At 43.3% G+C, this 17821-nt stretch overlaps 1 protein-coding gene across 1 annotated transcript in view; it reads left to right on the top strand.

Annotated features, from left to right (window-relative positions):
* Nucleotides 1-14142, top strand: part of LOC108437855 (ATP-binding cassette, sub-family C (CFTR/MRP), member 2) — a 61203-nt gene extending 47061 nt beyond the window's left edge. The window contains exons 24-32 of the mRNA XM_017715253.2: nucleotides 301-456; nucleotides 700-899; nucleotides 1046-1172; nucleotides 2310-2411; nucleotides 2740-2883; nucleotides 7819-7977; nucleotides 9669-9835; nucleotides 10553-10747; nucleotides 13699-14142. Coding sequence (XP_017570742.1) covers nucleotides 301-456; nucleotides 700-899; nucleotides 1046-1172; nucleotides 2310-2411; nucleotides 2740-2883; nucleotides 7819-7977; nucleotides 9669-9835; nucleotides 10553-10747; nucleotides 13699-13828 — 1380 coding nt within the window. The 3' untranslated portion in view covers nucleotides 13829-14142. The remainder of the gene's footprint in view (nucleotides 1-300; nucleotides 457-699; nucleotides 900-1045; nucleotides 1173-2309; nucleotides 2412-2739; nucleotides 2884-7818; nucleotides 7978-9668; nucleotides 9836-10552; nucleotides 10748-13698) is intronic.
* Nucleotides 14143-17821: the final 3679 nt, after the last annotated feature.

The following is a 17821-nucleotide window of genomic DNA, read 5'->3' as shown; positions in this document are numbered from 1 at the left end:
TCGAGTCTCGGTTTCTTAGTCACGACAGTTTTTTCAGCTTTATTTTATGGGGTGTGCTTGTTATTGGCAACGCTATCAGGGATCATTAGATTCCAGACTTTTGAGTTCAGTGTCAGCAGGCAGGTGGTGAGCTGGCCAAACCTGATAATAACCCAGCGACCAGCACAGCCATAATGACCTTGGTGTGAATAATGAACCTGACACCAGCATCAAATAACTTTTTCATCCTTTTGCCTTAAAGGTGATAGCCTAACAGGGAGTGGAACCAGCGGTATAATCAACATGCTTTGTTCCCTCTAGGACATATTTACTGTGGATGAGATGATCCCCATGTCTTTCCGCTCCTGGGTCCTTTGTCTGCTGGGAGTTCTTGGCACATTGTTTGTCATCTGCCTTGCCACTCCGCTCTTCACAGCGATCATTGTGCCTCTCGCAGTGATCTACTACTTTGTTCAGGTAATACTGTGAGGTGACCTACAAAGCAGCCTGATACGTCTATTCATTGCTGCTGTAAAACCTCCGTGAGTTTTTGGAGGTTTGATTTTATTCAAAAGCATTCGCAGCTTCTGTGGAACCTAAAAATTTGTTGATGAGTGGATTTTTCTGTACGTGGGTACCAGCTTTTTGACAAGTGTCTTGACAGTTTCACGATGTTACCCAGTGTTGATGTCATCTCTTTGTTTCCTGTGTATGTTGTAGAGGTTCTACGTGGCCACGTCCAGGCAGCTAAGGCGGCTGGACTCCGTATCCCGCTCCCCCATCTACTCCCACTTCGGAGAAACAGTCGCGGGCCTCTCCGTCATTCGGGCCTACGGGCACCAGGAGCGCTTTCTGGAGCGCAACAAAGTCACCATTGACAACAACCTGATGAGCGTCTACCCTTGGATTGTTTCCAACAGGTATGCAATCCATCAGTTTTGCACAGTGAGAGTTATTGTAATGTGACCCAGAGGTTTTTGTGTCAAGCTTGCCAGATCATGCTAATCATCTCCACTTTGTGAATTTTGTATTTCTTGAAAACCTCATGTTTCTTGTTGAATTGCAGATGGCTAGCCATGCGGCTGGAGTCCCTGGGTAACCTGATGGTCTTTTTCTCTGCATTGTTTGCGGTGATATCTCGAGACACCTTGGACAGCGGCCTGGTTGGGCTGTCCATCTCCTACGCCTTAAATGTGAGGCCACGTCTTTAACGCTGGGCTTACACTTTATATTTACCATGATTTCAGCCCCGGTTTTCAGTCTGGCCGAGCCTGAGCTGGTTGGCTCTGGTCTGTAGATTTTTGGATCAGTCGGAGTCAACAGTCGGAGAGCGAGTGGAGTCGTGTGTGAGCAGTGCAGACTCAGATGTTTGGCCTCACAATCACATTTCATGCTTTTAATGTGTAACCGGCCAACAACTCAATCTGAACAGATTCCTACAGCAGCCAATGAAAACCGAGAGCATGAACGAAGGAAATAAAGCAAGTAAACAGAGAAAAATGTCATAACATCTCTCATGTGTGGAGCGAAGGATTTTAAAGAGCTGAGTTTAAGGCCTAATTGAATTTATGTACATTTAAAACTCAAAAAATCTTTTTAGAATCTTTTAAGACTTTAAAAGTCATATGGTGAACCCAAAGCTTAAGCCTTAAAAGATACAATAGCACAATTATGTAGTTACTTGAGGAACTGCATTTGATTTACCGTATTGACAGGTTCAAATCTGCACTTCTGACATTTCTTTCCATTGGGCTTGATGACAACCAATGATAAACATGTTGTTTCTTAACAATAACTTTTCCTCCAATACAAACGTCCCCTGGACACACAGAAATACTGTATGCTTTATAAAACAGAATTTGCCAGGCTACATGCTTAAATATAATGTTATATACACTGCAAGTTGCAACAAATGAGTGGAATTTGCAATAAACAAGTGCGATTTGATGCTTTGGTCCGGGTCATAAAGGTCTTAGTAGTCCTAGTGACCCCAATTATTCTCACTCGAACATGTTTTAAAGTTCTGTTGTACACTTTTAGAACAGCTCAACCAGTTTGCATTGAAGTCCCTGTAGTTACTGAAAAATAAGCCTTAGTATGTAATAAGAAGAGGTTAACTGGCACAGTTGTACAGTAGCAATTAGCAGTAATGTTTTCTTTCAGTATACTCTCAACATACATCTCTGCTGTAGGCCATGCATGGAGCTTGTTTTTCCTCTGTTTGGGCTTAAATCAGTAGCTCAAGTGTTGGTTTTTGTTCTGTGTTTGACATAAAAGCATGTCACAGATGTTCAGAAGGGTTTATAGTTTCTCTCTTCTATGAATATTAGGTGACTCAGACGTTGAACTGGTTTGTGAGAATGACCTCAGAGCTGGAGACCAACATTGTGGCAGTGGAGAGAGTCAGCGAGTATACAGAGATCAAAAACGAGGTACGTCAAATTCGTTTCAGAAAAAAGCCCTAATAAGCCCTGTGAGGGTCCATGGAGGTCCTGACCACTGAAGAACAGGGTAACAGAGTATCAGAGAAACAGATGGACTACAGTCTGTAACTGTAGAACTACAGAGAGCAGCTATACGGTCAGTGGAGCTGATGAAATAGACGATGAGCGTAGACACAAGGAGGTGGTCAGAATGTTGTGCCTTATCGGTTTATGTGGGTGGTCTGATTTTAAAGTGGTACCCCTACTATAAACTACAATGAAAGTTAACTGTTATAAGGGATTAATACAGATTTTTCCTCTTTGCTTCTCTCTTTAGGCTGCATGGACCACAGATAAGCGTCCTCCAGATGACTGGCCCTCTGAAGGCAAGGTTCATTTTGAGGACTATAAGGTCCGATACCGGCCCGAGCTGGAGCTGGTCCTGCACGGCATAACCTGCGACATTGAAAGCACTGAGAAGGTATGACCTTCTGGACGCAGGGTCGATGCCAGCAATGCAATAGCTCAATCAAAACTGTAAACCCGTCAGGCTTTAAGAGCTCCCGAAGTGTCAACACAGCTCTTAGTGTAATGACACAGCACAGACAGCCAGAGAACATTTTTAATTCAAGAGGATGGTGAGTGGGCCTTTGCACTGTATCCTATCAACAAGAAAAATGAAAGGTGAGGTGTGGAGGGTCTGACACGTGAGACCCAAGAGTGGGTTGCAAATAAATAACAAGCTCGGATTTCATCCAGCTGTCCGACGGAAGGGCTAGCGAGCTCTCTGTCCAAAACTAAGGGTCAAAATGCATCAGTGAAGGCTTCTTCTGAGAATCAGAGCTCAAATATTTAGGAGGAGACCTCAGTGCAGTTAGTTATATGGTCAAATACAGTCCTCACATGCTTGTAAAAAATCTATCTGGACTCACACCCATCTGCTCACAGTCATATCACTGATGTCTGTTTGAATCTCATTTCATCCCTGAAAGCTACCAGATAGCCAATCCGCGCTTGTTTGGCGCTCAGCTCAGCAGATTCGCTCAATGCGTAGGTTTTGGAGGTGTTTGTCGTGGCCTCTCTGGGAGCCTCTGTTAGCCAGACTTACAAATGAACTCCATCACCAAGTACGTTTACATGCGTACAGGTTTTATTTGAGCCTTTAGTACAACCTTAGGTTCAAACAACTCCATACAAATTTCCACGTCGGTCAACGTTCCATCACATTGTGTGGAAAAGGAGTTTTTTCCTAAGTTTGGATTCACCTGAAGAAGCATTTACTTGCATTCTCTCCAGCCCAAATCAAGTCGAGTAAGTAGTTTGTACAGTCCTGCATCAAGTGTGCGTCTTGAGAGGCCGTGCGACTGTGATTTTACCACAGGTAAGGGTGTTGTTAGGCATAACGCAAAGCGGAGCTTTTATTAAACAGCAGCCAACCTACATTTGATGAAATGCACCATTTTTCAGAAAATAATTTACTTTTAAAAAATAAGTGTCATAAGTTTTCTGTCAACAAACGTAGTTCCTTTAACTTTTAACACAGCACTCTTTAGTGCACGAACTTTTGCTTTATAAGTACTTAGTGGTCACTAAATTACCAATTACGAATCTCAAATTTACAAGTCTTATTTATCACCAGTCCAGGGCACCGCTCTTCTCATGCTGGGGCTGAACCTCAAATGACTCCCTGCTCCCCACATAGTGCACTATGTGGGAATTTAAATACTGGATCCCCAAAATACAGCTAGGAAAAAGTCACCTGGGACTGCCGTATACTCAAAAAATGATGCACTGTTTGGCTGTAGAGGCTAGAATGTCTACACTTTCATAGCTAGAACACTATTTAGGGAGTACGGAGCCATTTGGCATTCGGCCTGGGTTTGACACGACTACAGTCTAAAACATGAACATTTGAAGCGCGCCAGTCATTCAAGGGACAGTTTTTAGACTTTTATAGTGCAGTTTTACAGTAAATCACACTGTAAGTGCTTTGATTCAAGCCTGTGATGTTAATGATGGAGGTGTTTAGGCTTTTGGCTCTTTTAGCCTGTTAGCTAGCTGAACAGCCTGGTTCTAGTTAAGAACTTAGGTTGCCAGCCCCTCAGTTTAAACATAAAATGCGTTCTTACATCCTCAGTACACTCGGCGGTTCATACAAGCAGCCTTACAGTCAAAGATTATTCCATTACAGTAACAGCACAAGGGTATGTCATGATGTGGTGCTGTGATGGAGTTCTGCTAAATAACATTGGCATAACCGTGCCATAAAGATGTCATGGAAGATGTCCTGTGTTTTCATGAGTTATTATGTTCATTAATAGTTGCACAACAGCGTCATGACAGATGTCATAATGGTTAACTAGAGCGCATTTAGCAACTATTTGCAGGTGATTTAAGCTGTCATGATAACCGTTACCAGCAATGGTAACATTACACCCTGTTATGTCACGGAATACAAATTGTCATGACAACTCGTCATGACAACTCATGATAGCACATGACCCTTTATGACATATTTATGGCATGGTTATGTCAATGTTATAGCAGGGTTCAAGTAAAGTGTTAGCAAGATTTCTTCTTCCATGTATTGCCAAAGCTCATCTAGTTATCTCTAAACTGTCTTTGGGTTAGATGAGCCAGGCCTGAATGACCCAGGCCTCCTCAACTTCGTCCAAACGGTACAGAGTGATTATGCTCCAACAGTGGCAGCAGTATCTGAAAAGCTTGTTACTCCACGTCGAATAAGAAGAGCAGCCCTGGCCTTCCTGGAGCAGATCATATTTTAGCATTATTATGGTGAAGATTGACAGGCTAAAAGACAGCTGGCATTTTAGACAGCAGCGAAAATGAGAAGGCACGAAAGGCTCAAGGCGCCTTGTACCCGCTACATTCACAGTCCAAGCTTCTTCCATCTGCCAGATGTTTTAGCGTAGCTGCCAACACTCCTGTTTCCCTCCCCCGGCCTTGTGTAATTTCACCGTTTCTGCCAGTACGTCAGATCTTCCCTCCGTTTCCAAGAGGTTGGCGAGGTCACGTCTATAATGGATCTCCGAAGTTCACACCTTTAGTAGAATGGATGTAGCCTTTGATTCCTAGTGAGAAGGTCCAATCAAAGCTGTGAACGTTCTCATTGCTCTTGTAGATTTATGTAGCGTCTGAGGCAGTGCTATTCTTCTGAGGACTCGTACCGTCAGAGCTGGAATCTTGGCTCTCTGTGGAGACGTCTGCTCATGGACTGTCATTTATTTATTAGGTGGGGGCCAGAGTCTCGTACGTTTCGTTCTTTTTCTCCAGATTTGAAAGCGATAGCAAACATGTAAACTTTTATTTCAGCTGTATGTAAGAACAAAGACTCAACCGTGTTGCAGCTGATCATGTGCACAAGGCCGGGATCTCAGTGAAAGACAGTTCGTTCGCAGAAGGAGCGAAATCTAGTGATATAATGCTGTAATTCTTATTAACATGGCCCGTCTATGTTTGTTTTATTACGAGAACAATTTCTGGTTACTGCTTCATTTATCTTAAACGAGCACTATACACTTCTGGAGAACGATTGTTGATATTTGACCTCAACAGCAAAACAAACTCACCCCTCCTTTCAGTGTTCCTTCAGAAGCTCCGCCCCCAAATTAATGGATGCACATTACTAAGGCCAACACGCTTTTTTTAGATCTTTGTTGCCATAAAACCCGTCGCAGATGCTGTACAAATACCATGGTATAGCGGTAGACTAAACAATGACACAGCAAGCAATGTAGCTAACGTTAGCTAAGATGCGGGTTAGCAAGCTGTCATGTTTGACGTGCTGCTGTGAAGCCGACCAGCTGCTATTCCAAACGTTCGCAAACAGGATAAAACAGTACTGACCAAATGGATCTGAGAAAAAGCAAAAAAAGTAAACTGAGTTAATCTTGGCCACCTGTCCGAAAGGAGCGACCTCCTCATCCCTTTTCAGGTATTTCAACTCTCAGTAAAGCTGAAACCAGCTTCTATTTTGCTTCAGCTTCTTGTTCAAAAATTTCCCGCTCCACCTTAAAAGGTGCAGCAACTAGACTACATTTAGACGCCTCAGCTTCTTGTTCGAATTATCCTGTTCCACCTTAAAAGGTTAAGCAGCTTGACTACATTCGGACACCTCAGCTTCTTGTTCGAATTGTCCTGTTCCACCTTAAAAGGTACAGCAACTACACTACATTCGAACACCTCAGCTTCTTGTTCAAAAATTTCCTGCTCCACCTTAAAAGGTGCAGCAACTAGACTACATTTAGACGCCTCAGCTTCTTGTTCGAATTATCCTGTTCCACCTTAAAAGGTACAGCAACTAGACTACATTCGGACACCTCAGCTTCTTGTTCGAATTGTCCTGTTCCACCTTAAAAGGTACAGCAACTAGACTACATTCGAACACCTCAGCTTCTTGTTCAAAAATTTCCCGCTCCACCTTAAAAGGTGCAGCAACTAGACTACATTTAGACACCTCAGCTTCTTGTTCGAATTATCCTGTTCCACCTTAAAAGGTTAAGCAGCTTGACTACATTCGGACACCTCAGCTTCTTGTTGGAATTATCCTGTTCCACCTTAAAAGGTACAGCAACTAGACTACATTTAGACGCCTCAGCTTCTTGTTCGAATTATCCTGTTCCACCTTAAAAGGTACAGCAACTAGACTACATTCGGACACCTCAGCTTCTTGTTCGAATTGTCCTGTTCCACCTTAAAAGGTACAGCAACTAGACTACATTCGAACACCTCAGCTTCTTGTTCAAAAATTTCCCGCTCCACCTTAAAAGGTGCAGCAACTAGACTACATTTAGACACCTCAGCTTCTTGTTCGAATTATCCTGTTCCACCTTAAAAGGTTAAGCAGCTTGACTACATTCGGACACCTCAGCTTCTTGTTGGAATTATCCTGTTCCACCTTAAAAGGTACAGCAACTAGACTACATTTAGACGCCTCAGCTTCTTGTTCGAATTATCCTGTTCCACCTTAAAAGGTACAGCAACTAGACTACATTCAGGCACCCCAGCTTCTTGTTGGAAAGGTGGAACGGGAAAATTCAAACAAGAAGCTGAGGCGCCTGAATGTAGTCTAGTTGCTGCTCCTTTTAAGGTGGAATGGGAAAATTAAAAGGTGCAAAGGGAAAATTTGAACAAGAAGCTGAGGCACCTGAATGGAATCTTAACTGCTGTTCCACCTCAAAAGACGCAGCAGTTAAGATTACATTCCAGTACCTCAGCCTCTTGTTTAAATTTTCCAGTTCCACCTTAAAAAGCAAAGCAGTTAAGGCAACATTCAGGTGCTTCTTGTTTGAATTTTCCGGTTCCACCTTAAGCGGTGCACACACAATGCTGTAGGTGGTCACTGTCTGGGGTGGGCAAAACAAAACCTGCCTCATGAGCGGCTTCTCTTTTTCAGATCGGCATTGTGGGTAGAACCGGAGCCGGAAAGTCCAGCCTGACCAACTGTCTGTTCCGCATCATTGAGGCAGCCGATGGACAAATCCTCATAGACGGGGTCGATGTTGCTAATATAGGGCTGCATGACCTCAGGAGCAGACTGACCATCATTCCACAGGTGATTGAAAGCACTTGCACTTGTCTGTCTATCACACAGATGTGTTTTTAAAGGAACGATTTGGTGAAAATTCTAATGTGCATAGTTGTCCAGTTATGCCCAGATGTAGCTGGTCACCCAAAGCATGTTTGGTGCCTAAATGTATTTCTTTAGTTTTTAACCAGCGATATGAGGCTAACGTTGCTAACAAACACTAGAAGTCAATGGTCACCCAAATCTTTTCAGTGAATTACTTTTCTCAACCCACTCAAATTGCATGTAGGTCTTTATTAAGGTGGTACAGACTGGTTTAGAACGCAGTATGGCTCTCTGTGAATTATAAAAATGAACAAAAACACTTCATGCATCTCACACAAGCATATCACTGCTGTCGGTACAAAACCTTGTATCTCTACTTTTGTCATTTTTCACTTTTTGACGTGATTTGAAAACACCTGTTGCATTTTAGACTGTGTGTAAATATCTTGAAGAATGGCCCGAAGGAAATAGCCAAAAATGACTTGGAAAGCCGTCTGGTTCCATTGACTTACATTAAATGTAAAGTATGTTTTTTCCTTCTCCTGTAAAGTCACTCTTTTGGAGATACAAGGTTTTGTTCCCACAACAGTGATATGCTACGTTCTCCTGTCGTTCTCTTTCTGTTTATCAGTCATTTTGAATTTTTCAACTGAAGATGCATGTTTATGAATAGAAACTACAGATCCAGATGTAACTTACCGCCCTAATGCCTGAGTGGCATTGTGGGAAGTCAGAATTCAGCTCAACATCTGTCTAAACGTCTACCCACGGCAATCAGCCACATGTAGTTGGGTTCATTTATAGTTCAAAGTAAGTCGTAGCACCTTAAATAACATCTATAAATCTGACCTTAAAGAAGAGCAAGTTGAGAGGTTTTTGGGATTTATTAATAGAAACGATTTGGGTGTCTATTGACTTCCAGTATTAGCTTAGCAGTTAGCAACATTAGCTTCAGCGGTAAACTAGAGAAGCAGAATTTGGACCCCAAACATTGCGTAAAAATTGTGAAAATTGCCTCAATTTGTTGTTTTTTTTACCAAACTGGCTCCTCATAGCAAGAAGTTCCCGGGTTCGATTCCCCGGCCGGGTAACCAGGGTTCTTTCTGTGTGGAGTTTGCATGTTCTCTCCAAGTCTGTGTGGGTTTCCTCCAGGTGCTCTGGTTTCCTGAATCCTGGTTGAGAAATTCCCTGCCTAATAAAGAATGATCTTATCTTCCTCCAATTGGAGATGCTAAATTGCCCCCAAGTGTAAGTGTGTTTGTTTGTGTGAGTGTGTATGTCTATGTATCTGCTCTGCAATGGCCTGGAGACGTATCCAGGGTGTTTCCTGCCTTCTGTCTGATGCCTGACTGGGATCGGCTCCAGCACCCCTGCGACCCAGAAGGACAAGCGTCTTAGAGTGTGTGTGTGTGTGTATGTGTGTGTGTGTGTGTGTGTGTGTGTGTGTGTGTGTGTCTTTCATCAGGCTTGTGGTGCCGCATCTTCTCTGAGCTGCAAACATCTTTCTTATATTTCCGGAAATGTCAGATACAGTGGGATTCAGAATAAACTCATTGGCAAGGGAACATGCAGCTTTTCTGCAGGGGGTCTTGAAAACGTGGCCAGAGTGTTATTTTTTCCAGACTGAATATAATCCAGTATATTCATTTGTGCATATTTGGTCTCATTCATAGGACCCAGTGCTGTTCTCCGGGACTCTGCGGATGAATCTCGATCCGTTTGAGAAGTTCAGCGATGAGGACATCTGGAAAGTCCTGGAACTGGCTCATCTGAAGGACTTTGTGGGGGGTCTGGCAGCAGGACTGCAGCATGAGGTTGCAGAGGGTGGAGAAAATCTCAGGTTGGACTCCCAGTAACGAACACATTGACCCTGCAGTTTCTGCCCATTATTGATCATGAACTGACTGCAATATTGCCAGAAACAGAAGCTCTGCTTAACGTGGATCATTCGTTTTCATTCTCCGTCCATTGTGTGTTTGTTTTCAGACAGAACTGACCTTTTTCTAGTAAAGTCTTCTGTGTTATTATAGTTTCCCCCAACACTAATTAACGGTTGATCTTAATAGTTTTCTTATTCACACGGAATGCAGGCCAGTGTTTATTGATAGCGCTGGTTGTTAAGCAGGTCTGGTCGTTAGGATTATGCCGAGCACCATGAGCATGAGTCATGTGCCAGTGTGTTTCTGTTATTCTCCATGAAATAAGAGGTTGTTGATCCGTATCAATGAAATTCATGACAGCGGTGCCCACCGAAATTCCTCTTTTAACCACTCAGTGGATTTTTTTGTGCTGAATTTTTAATTTCAACAACATTTTCAGGCGCAACATGGATTTTTGGCAGGTGAAGAATGGGCAGAATGCAGATTAGAAGTCCTGACTTGAAATTCTGCATGTTTTCTATGCACTTATCCACATGTTTGCTGTTTTTCAGCCTTAAAACAGCAAGTAAAGTGCTGAAGTGGGTTTAATATTCCACTTACTTTCAATGTCAAGAGGTGCCCTGCACCACTGGACACCTTAAACAGCATGGTTACATGATCTGTGCTTCTCTTGACAGTGTGGGCCAGAGGCAGCTGCTGTGTCTGGCCAGGGCTCTGCTCCGAAAGTCCAGGATCCTGATCCTGGATGAGGCCACGGCTGCTGTGGATCTAGAGACAGACAACTTGATCCAGACCACCATCCGCCAAGAGTTCACCCACTGCACCGTGCTCACCATCGCCCATCGCATCAACACCATCCTGGACAGCTCACGGTGAGGAGCAGTTTGTGCGAATGACAGTCGATCAACGTGAGCTCAGGGAATAGAGCTGGTTGGTTTACTCGGCTAGTGTTCGACTGCAGAGCCGCAGCGCTGCAACTTTACACGTTTTTGGGCCTGCTCTTACAGATGCTTCACAACTGCGCCTCTAGAGGCGTATTTTGGAACTGCAGGTGCACTTCTGAGCCCAGGAATTAAAGGTGGATGAAATTATTCTATTTTTAACAGAGAAACTATTTGTAGAAATGGTCTCGTTTTTGTTTTTTCAGTCTCAAAGTGCATTTGTGTGTTTATGTAGTGGTGCCACAATTAGTGGACAAAACAGTAGAGAAAGATGAGAAGATATCAACTCCAGCCATTGTTAATAAAACCTTCTTTTTCCACACAGTTCCTCATTAATTTGCTGTAGACACTCGTAAACATAAACCAGTACAGAAGGACTTTTTGTGCTAAGAGGTTTGTACCTTTAACTTCTAAACTGGACCCTGTTCAAAGTCCCAGGTTATTTAGGCATCTTGTATAAATCCTTTGAATGTATTTGGGAAGTTCATGCTCTCATGATGGTCTCCAACAGCATCCTGAGACGAAACACAGGCTGCAAGCAGTTGGTAAGATTTAAATCATAACCAATTAGCTGTTTGTTCACACAGCCCAGCTCTCTGTCTTCCAGCCAGCACCTCAGACTACTTTCTAAAAAGTTATGCACTCTCTGCCCTCCTCTCAACCACACAAATGTGATGTAACATCACATCCAGAGCTTAGAGTGTGGTTCTGGCAGCCGGGGTATGAGAGCTGCGGTACTGTGGCTTTGAGTTAGTTAGTTGATTTGGCTGGTTGGTTGGGTTTCTCAAGCTCCATCACTCTTGGGCGCCCCCTCTGGTTTACTATCACATGCCTGTGGAAATCTGCCCTCAGTAATGCCTACCTGTCACAGACACCTGAAATTCCACCTATAAAGCACCAATAACATCTCTTTCAGAAAGCATCACATGACATAATTTGGCTATTTTGGACAACTAATGTTGGCAGAAGGGGGCACTGTTAACTAAAGGCTAAGGTTTTGTTTTCAGAAATAATGGGAATTATATGTCAGGCTATGTGGAGCCCCTGATTATTGTTAAAACTCACAGCTACATTGCAGTTAGACAACATAATCAAAGCCTTGTATGCTGGAGATGGGGGTTCAAGTCCCTGCTTAGGCAGTAATGCTTATAGTAGCTTGCAGGTCCCAATATTGTAATAATTTCACCAAATAAAACAAAAATAGGAATTTTGTGTCCCCAGTAATGTAACGATACAGTGTCTTAACTGCTAATGTAGTAATAATAATAATAATAATAATAATAATAAGACCTGCTACATTCAAGATGTCCATTGAGGACCTCCCTTCCAGAATGCTTGTGCACAGCCCAGTACAGAGTTAGACATGCATATAAGGCCAGCCCAAATTCAAGTAGGTCACTAATGTAATCCATTATATAATTTTATCCCAGGGATATGTTGTAATATCAAGCTTTTATCAGCAAAGAACAAGTACATTTCTCAAGTTTGCTGCTGTGTTCCCGCCAGCCAGGCCATCTACTCCAGCTACGCTTCATTATGCGAGCACTGATATTATGTACTCTCTTATCACCCACTCAAAAGATTCAACTAAGGCAAGATTCAACAATAAGTAGTGTGTCTAAAAGGGAGGCACAGAGTACTAATGGCTTTTCAAGACTGTGCAACACAGACAGAGAAAGCTGGCATAGTCTGGCCAACATTCAGGAAAGCCAGTGTTTTGTAGCCAGAGCCGAGCTGTCCCTTAAGAAAGAGCTGAGCCTTCTTGAGATGCCGCGAAGCTGAGGATGAAGAACTGTTGAAGCGCACTTCAGCCCTCCTTACATACTTAATACTTTGAGAAACAATGAACTCATTAAACCTGGAATGCATTGCGAACAGTTTGTGTCAGCGCACTTGTGTTTATCGGTGTGGAGTTCTAAGCATGTCAGATGGAGTGGCGTAAAGCACACTTTCTTTTAAGTGACCAATTACACTTCTCTATCTGTCAGTCTGATGGGCGAGTCTGGGTTTGACGAATGCCAGGAAAACGTTACCTGCCTCACTGCACTGTGCCAGCTGTAAAGTTTGGTGGAGGAGGGATAATGATATGGGGCTGTTTTTCAGGGGGTTGGTCTAGAACCCTTAGTTCCAGTGAAGGGAAATTTTAATGCTTCAGCAGAACCAAGACATTTGGATAATTCTATACTTTGTGGGAGCAGTTTGGAGGAAGAACCTTTTCTGTTCCAGCACGACTGAGCCCTAGTGCACAAAGCAAAGTCCATAAAGGCCTGGCTGGGTGAGTTTGGTGTGGAAGAACTTGACGGACTCTCAAAAGTCCTGACCTCAACCCCATCAAACACCTTTGGGATGAACTAGATTAGAGATTGTAAGCCAGACACTCTTGTCCAACGTCAGTGACTGACCTCACAAATGCTCTTCTGGATGAATAGACAAAAAATTCCCATAGACGCACTGCTAAGTCTTGTAGAAAGCTTCCCCGAAAGAGTGGGAGCTGTTAGAGCTGCAAAGTGGAACAAGCTCCGTATTAATGCCTATGGATTTAGAATAGGAGGTGTAGGTGTCCCAGTACTTTTGGCCATATTGTGTATTTCTGAGGAGATTAAATGGACAATTAATTACTTGCACAATGAAGGGGAAATTAGTAAGACTTAACTCCTAAGACTGAACTTTGGTTGTATTTCTAAAAGCTTAAAGCAGCTACAAAAAGCAATAATGCAGTGCTGTCGAACTTATTGTACAAGTCATCCTTGACTCTTTTGATGTAGAAGATCACTGATGGAAGAAAACACGCATCCTGACTCTGAACAGCATCTGTAACGTCTGATTTTGGGTCCAAGGTTGCAGTTGTGGCTTGTATTAACCCTTTGCTCTTCTATTCACAGGGTAATGGTTCTGGATGCCGGGAAAATAGTGGAGTTTGATTCCCCCGGAGCACTGCTCCAGAAGCAGGGCCACTTTTTTGCCCTAGCCAAAGAAGCTGGGGTCATTTCGACAGAGTACACAGCCCTGTGAGCTGTACAGGAGCGGCAACCCAGTGGACAGAGCGCTTGGTTCTGAAACCAAGCAATGATCCTGGTCAGTGAAATTCTGCTGTTGTGTCCACAAGCAGAGCACTTAGCTCGTCCAACGAGCGACTATGAATGAGCTGTTAAAGAAGCTTCACGCTGCTGAAATCTGCTTTTTTTTTACCTGCTTTATTTTAAACATATGAAGAATAAAGAGGAACAGGGTCTGTGAAGTCTGGTGGACTTTTTCTACATTATTTTATTCTTGTTTATGTTTGTGTGCAGTCTATGTAGTCCTAATAAAGTTTTCAAAGTTTTTCATTTTCGCCTGGTCGTATTTATTCTTTTATATCCAGCACCCCCCCCCCCCCACCACCACCCCACAACCCACCAGACACAAACCCTCAAAATGAACATCAGACACAAGTCTTTGTGTGAAGTTTTACACATGAATGCAACAATATTACTTTAATGCAAAGTGACTTTGCTATGCATGGCCTACACAGGAGCCCCCTCCCCCCCCCCCACCCCCGTCAATTGCATTGGTTTTTCCATATCAGAAAGCAATTTTGAAAGGCCAGTCGGTTGGAAAATTGAACAGTGGTTGCCTTTGCAGTTCATGACTCTTTTATAGGGGTCAATTCTAACAAGTGCTTTTGGTGCAAACTAAGTTAGTCTATCAACAGCAAATTTAACCATCCCGCCCACCCCAACCCCACCTTCCACGTCCTGGTTCTACAGTTCTGTGCAAAAGTCACAGGCCACTTGTTATGACGTTTCTTTTTCTGCCCTGCTGTGGCTCCTGTAGCTGAATCAGATCAGTAGGTAATAATAAAATAATCCTCCTCTACAGTAAAATAAAGCTCTGCTGATCCTTCAACACAGTTTAACAGTAAACGGTCTTAAACGCTGGAGTTAATGTAGAACTGCTGATTCACCCTTTAACCCTGAAGATCAGCGCAGACGGCTGGTCACCATAGCAACACAGACAACAGTCTCGCCCAGATAGTAGCTACGAAACGGCAAAGAGAGAGATTTAAGACGAACATTGTTCATTTGGAGACGAATGGACTTTTGCATTCATAACACTGAAAAGTCACGAGGCTGAAGTCAATTCTAGCTTCTCGTTCTAATTCTTCTTCCATCTAAAATGGTGCAGCAGTTACATTCTTTGAAACAAGAAGCTGAAGAATGAGAAGCGACTTCAGCCCCGTAAAAAAACGAACGTTGAGCAACATTTTGCAAGAAGCTGTTCTACTTTAGGAAAAGTTTCCTGCTGGAGATGTTAGAAAAGCAGCTATAGCTAGCCTAAACTAGTGCATTACTAGTAGATTTGTTAAAGTCTTTGCAAGTCCAGTAGTTGAGGTGGGTGATGATAAATAATTGCCCCCTTCTTTGAAGGCGTATGATCCCTAAATATAACTAAAGCCCAGCAGTGAGGAGCTGAACTTTCCCCTCCTCTGCTGTCCCTGCAGACGGGCAGGGTTGCCCACAGAGCGGCGCTAGTAGCTGTTAATGAAGTGATGCTCTTTTAATTTGAGGGTCTCATTTCAGAGGGAAGATCTCAACCACCACCCCAGTAACGGTTCTGAGGGGCAAAGTGACACTCAAACATGGGATGGGGTAAAAATGAGAAATGGAACTGGGCCTTACTTGCAATTTACTGATTTGTTCCCACCTCCGACGTCTGGCTCCTATCGCCACCACTGTAAACAAAGATTCTGAATGACTTTGTTTACATCTGAACCATTTAATTATGCAGAAACGATGGATAATCGGCTGAATTCTGCTTTTAAGGTGTTGGGGTCAGAGAGAGGTTTCCTAAAGTAGACCGTTTCATTTACATACCGCTGGCACAGGTGCTTATCTCAGGCCATGAGAGCAACTTTATCCAAATAAGATTGGGAGAAGGTCTTTTATCACTGCCCTACTTCTGTCCTCTGAGCTTTTGGACATTAATTTATCCATCTGCCTCGTCCTCTCAAAGACCTGTGGGGAAGACACAGGTGAATGGAGGTGGACTGGGCCATGCAGGTACTAGTGATGCACCATGTGTGTTGATCTCGCCTGGGGAGAAATTGCATCCAGCAGCTCTTCATATTGGGAACGAACTGAAAACCCCTCCATGATGACTGTGGCACACTGAGCTTTCACACTATAGTAATGACGTCTTGAAGATTGTGGAAGTGGAAGTGAAAGAGCCCTCAATTAGCCCCCATACCCTATCAGCCCACCCCGATCCAAACTGACCTGCTTAGGGATAGTTGAAAACTTTCTCCATTTTCTTCATTCGTTCCAGGCCTTTACAATGTGTGAAACCCTCATTATGATGGACTAAGAGAAAAGCTTCGTTAAGACTGTGTCCACTCACTGTCCACTCTTAGACACTTAGACACTCCTACCTTGTCGGTCCACCTTGTAGATGTAAAGTCAGAGACGACAGCTCATCTGCTGCTGCACAGTTTGTGTTGGTCATCCTCTAGTCCTTCATCAGTGGTCACAGGACACTGCCCACAGGACGCTGCTGGCTGGATGCTTTTGGTTCTCAGTCCAGCAGCACTGCTGTGTCTGATCCACTCAGACCAGCACAACACACACTAACACACCACCACCACGTCAGTGTTACTGCAGCACTGAGAATGCCCCACCACCCAAACAGTACCTGCTCTGTGAGGGTCCATGGGGGTCCTGACCACTGAAGAACAGGGTAACAGAGTATCAGAGAAACAGATGGACTACAGTCTGTAACTGTAGAACTACAGAGTGCAGCTATACAGTAAGTGGAGCTGATAAAGTGGACAGTGAGCGCAGAAACAAGGAGGTGGTCAGAATGTTATTCCTGACCGGTGTACAAGCCCACTTTCACTGTTAATATGCTGTATTTAAAAAATTTCTGTGGGTCAAACCAAGAAAATGCAATTGGTCAGCTGACACAGTCTTCGTTGGCCAATCAGACAGCTAATCAGTTTGGAGAGAACACTCAAGATGGTTCTTTAACGGTTCTTTAGTAGATGAAATGAAGCCATTTTGAGGCTTAACTGGTTCTCCACATGGTGAAATGGCTCTTCAGATTGAAAATGGTTCCATGCAGCACCAAAAGCGATCCTTATTGCTACAAACGTGACATTATAATAGTAGAAGAACCCTTGTTTGCGTCTCTATTCATCTCAAGAACCAAATAAATCATGGCAAGGGTTCTTTGAGTGTTCATGGTTCTATATAGAAAGATTTTCTAAAGAACTACTGGTTTCTCAAGAACCAGTCTGAAGAAACGCTGCAATGCTGCAAAGAACCCTTTAATCATATAAAGTGTTCTTTGAGTTCTATATAGAAACATTTTCTTTGCTAAAGAACCCCTGACGAACCTCTACACCTATACAACCTAATAAAAATGGCTCTTTAAGGGTTCTTTAGTAAAGGCAATGGTCCTGTTTAGAACTCTGAGTTCTATATAGAACCATTTACAGGCTGAAATGGTTCTCCACATGGTGAAATGGTTCTTCAGATTGAAAATGGTTCTATACAGCACCAAAAAAAGGGTTTTTGTTGTTACAAGTTTGACATTGGAACAACAGCAGAACCCTTTTGGAGGGTAAAGTCCAGTAAAGCTGCTGGGCTTTAGTCATATTTAGAAAATCATATGCATTGAAAGAGGGGGGCAATTATTTATTATCACCCACCCCAATTCTTCAGTGATATGAAGCTGAGGTCAGATGTTCTCCGGCTTCTCGTTTGAACTTTCCCGTTCCACCTTAAATGGAGCAGCAGTTACATTCTGGCAACTCAGACGTCAGAACTTCTGGACTATTTAAGGTGGAATGGGAAAGTTATGGCCATGTAGCCCCAACAATTCACCCCACCCCTCTATCTCGACCAGAATCAGGACGCCCTACCCCTCGAAGAGAACACTGAAACTGAAGGACACATCACTAAAATGCAATTGTGAAGCCACAAATGTTGGGACACTCGTCCTTTCAACCTACATTAGCGCTCAATGACC

The sequence above is a fragment of the Pygocentrus nattereri genome, chromosome 22, assembly GCF_015220715.1.
Source record: "Pygocentrus nattereri isolate fPygNat1 chromosome 22, fPygNat1.pri, whole genome shotgun sequence".
NCBI classification, from domain to species: domain Eukaryota; kingdom Metazoa; phylum Chordata; class Actinopteri; order Characiformes; family Serrasalmidae; genus Pygocentrus; species Pygocentrus nattereri.
The sequence above is the reverse complement of the archived record's forward strand: the minus strand, read 5'-3'. Positions and strand labels throughout refer to the sequence as shown.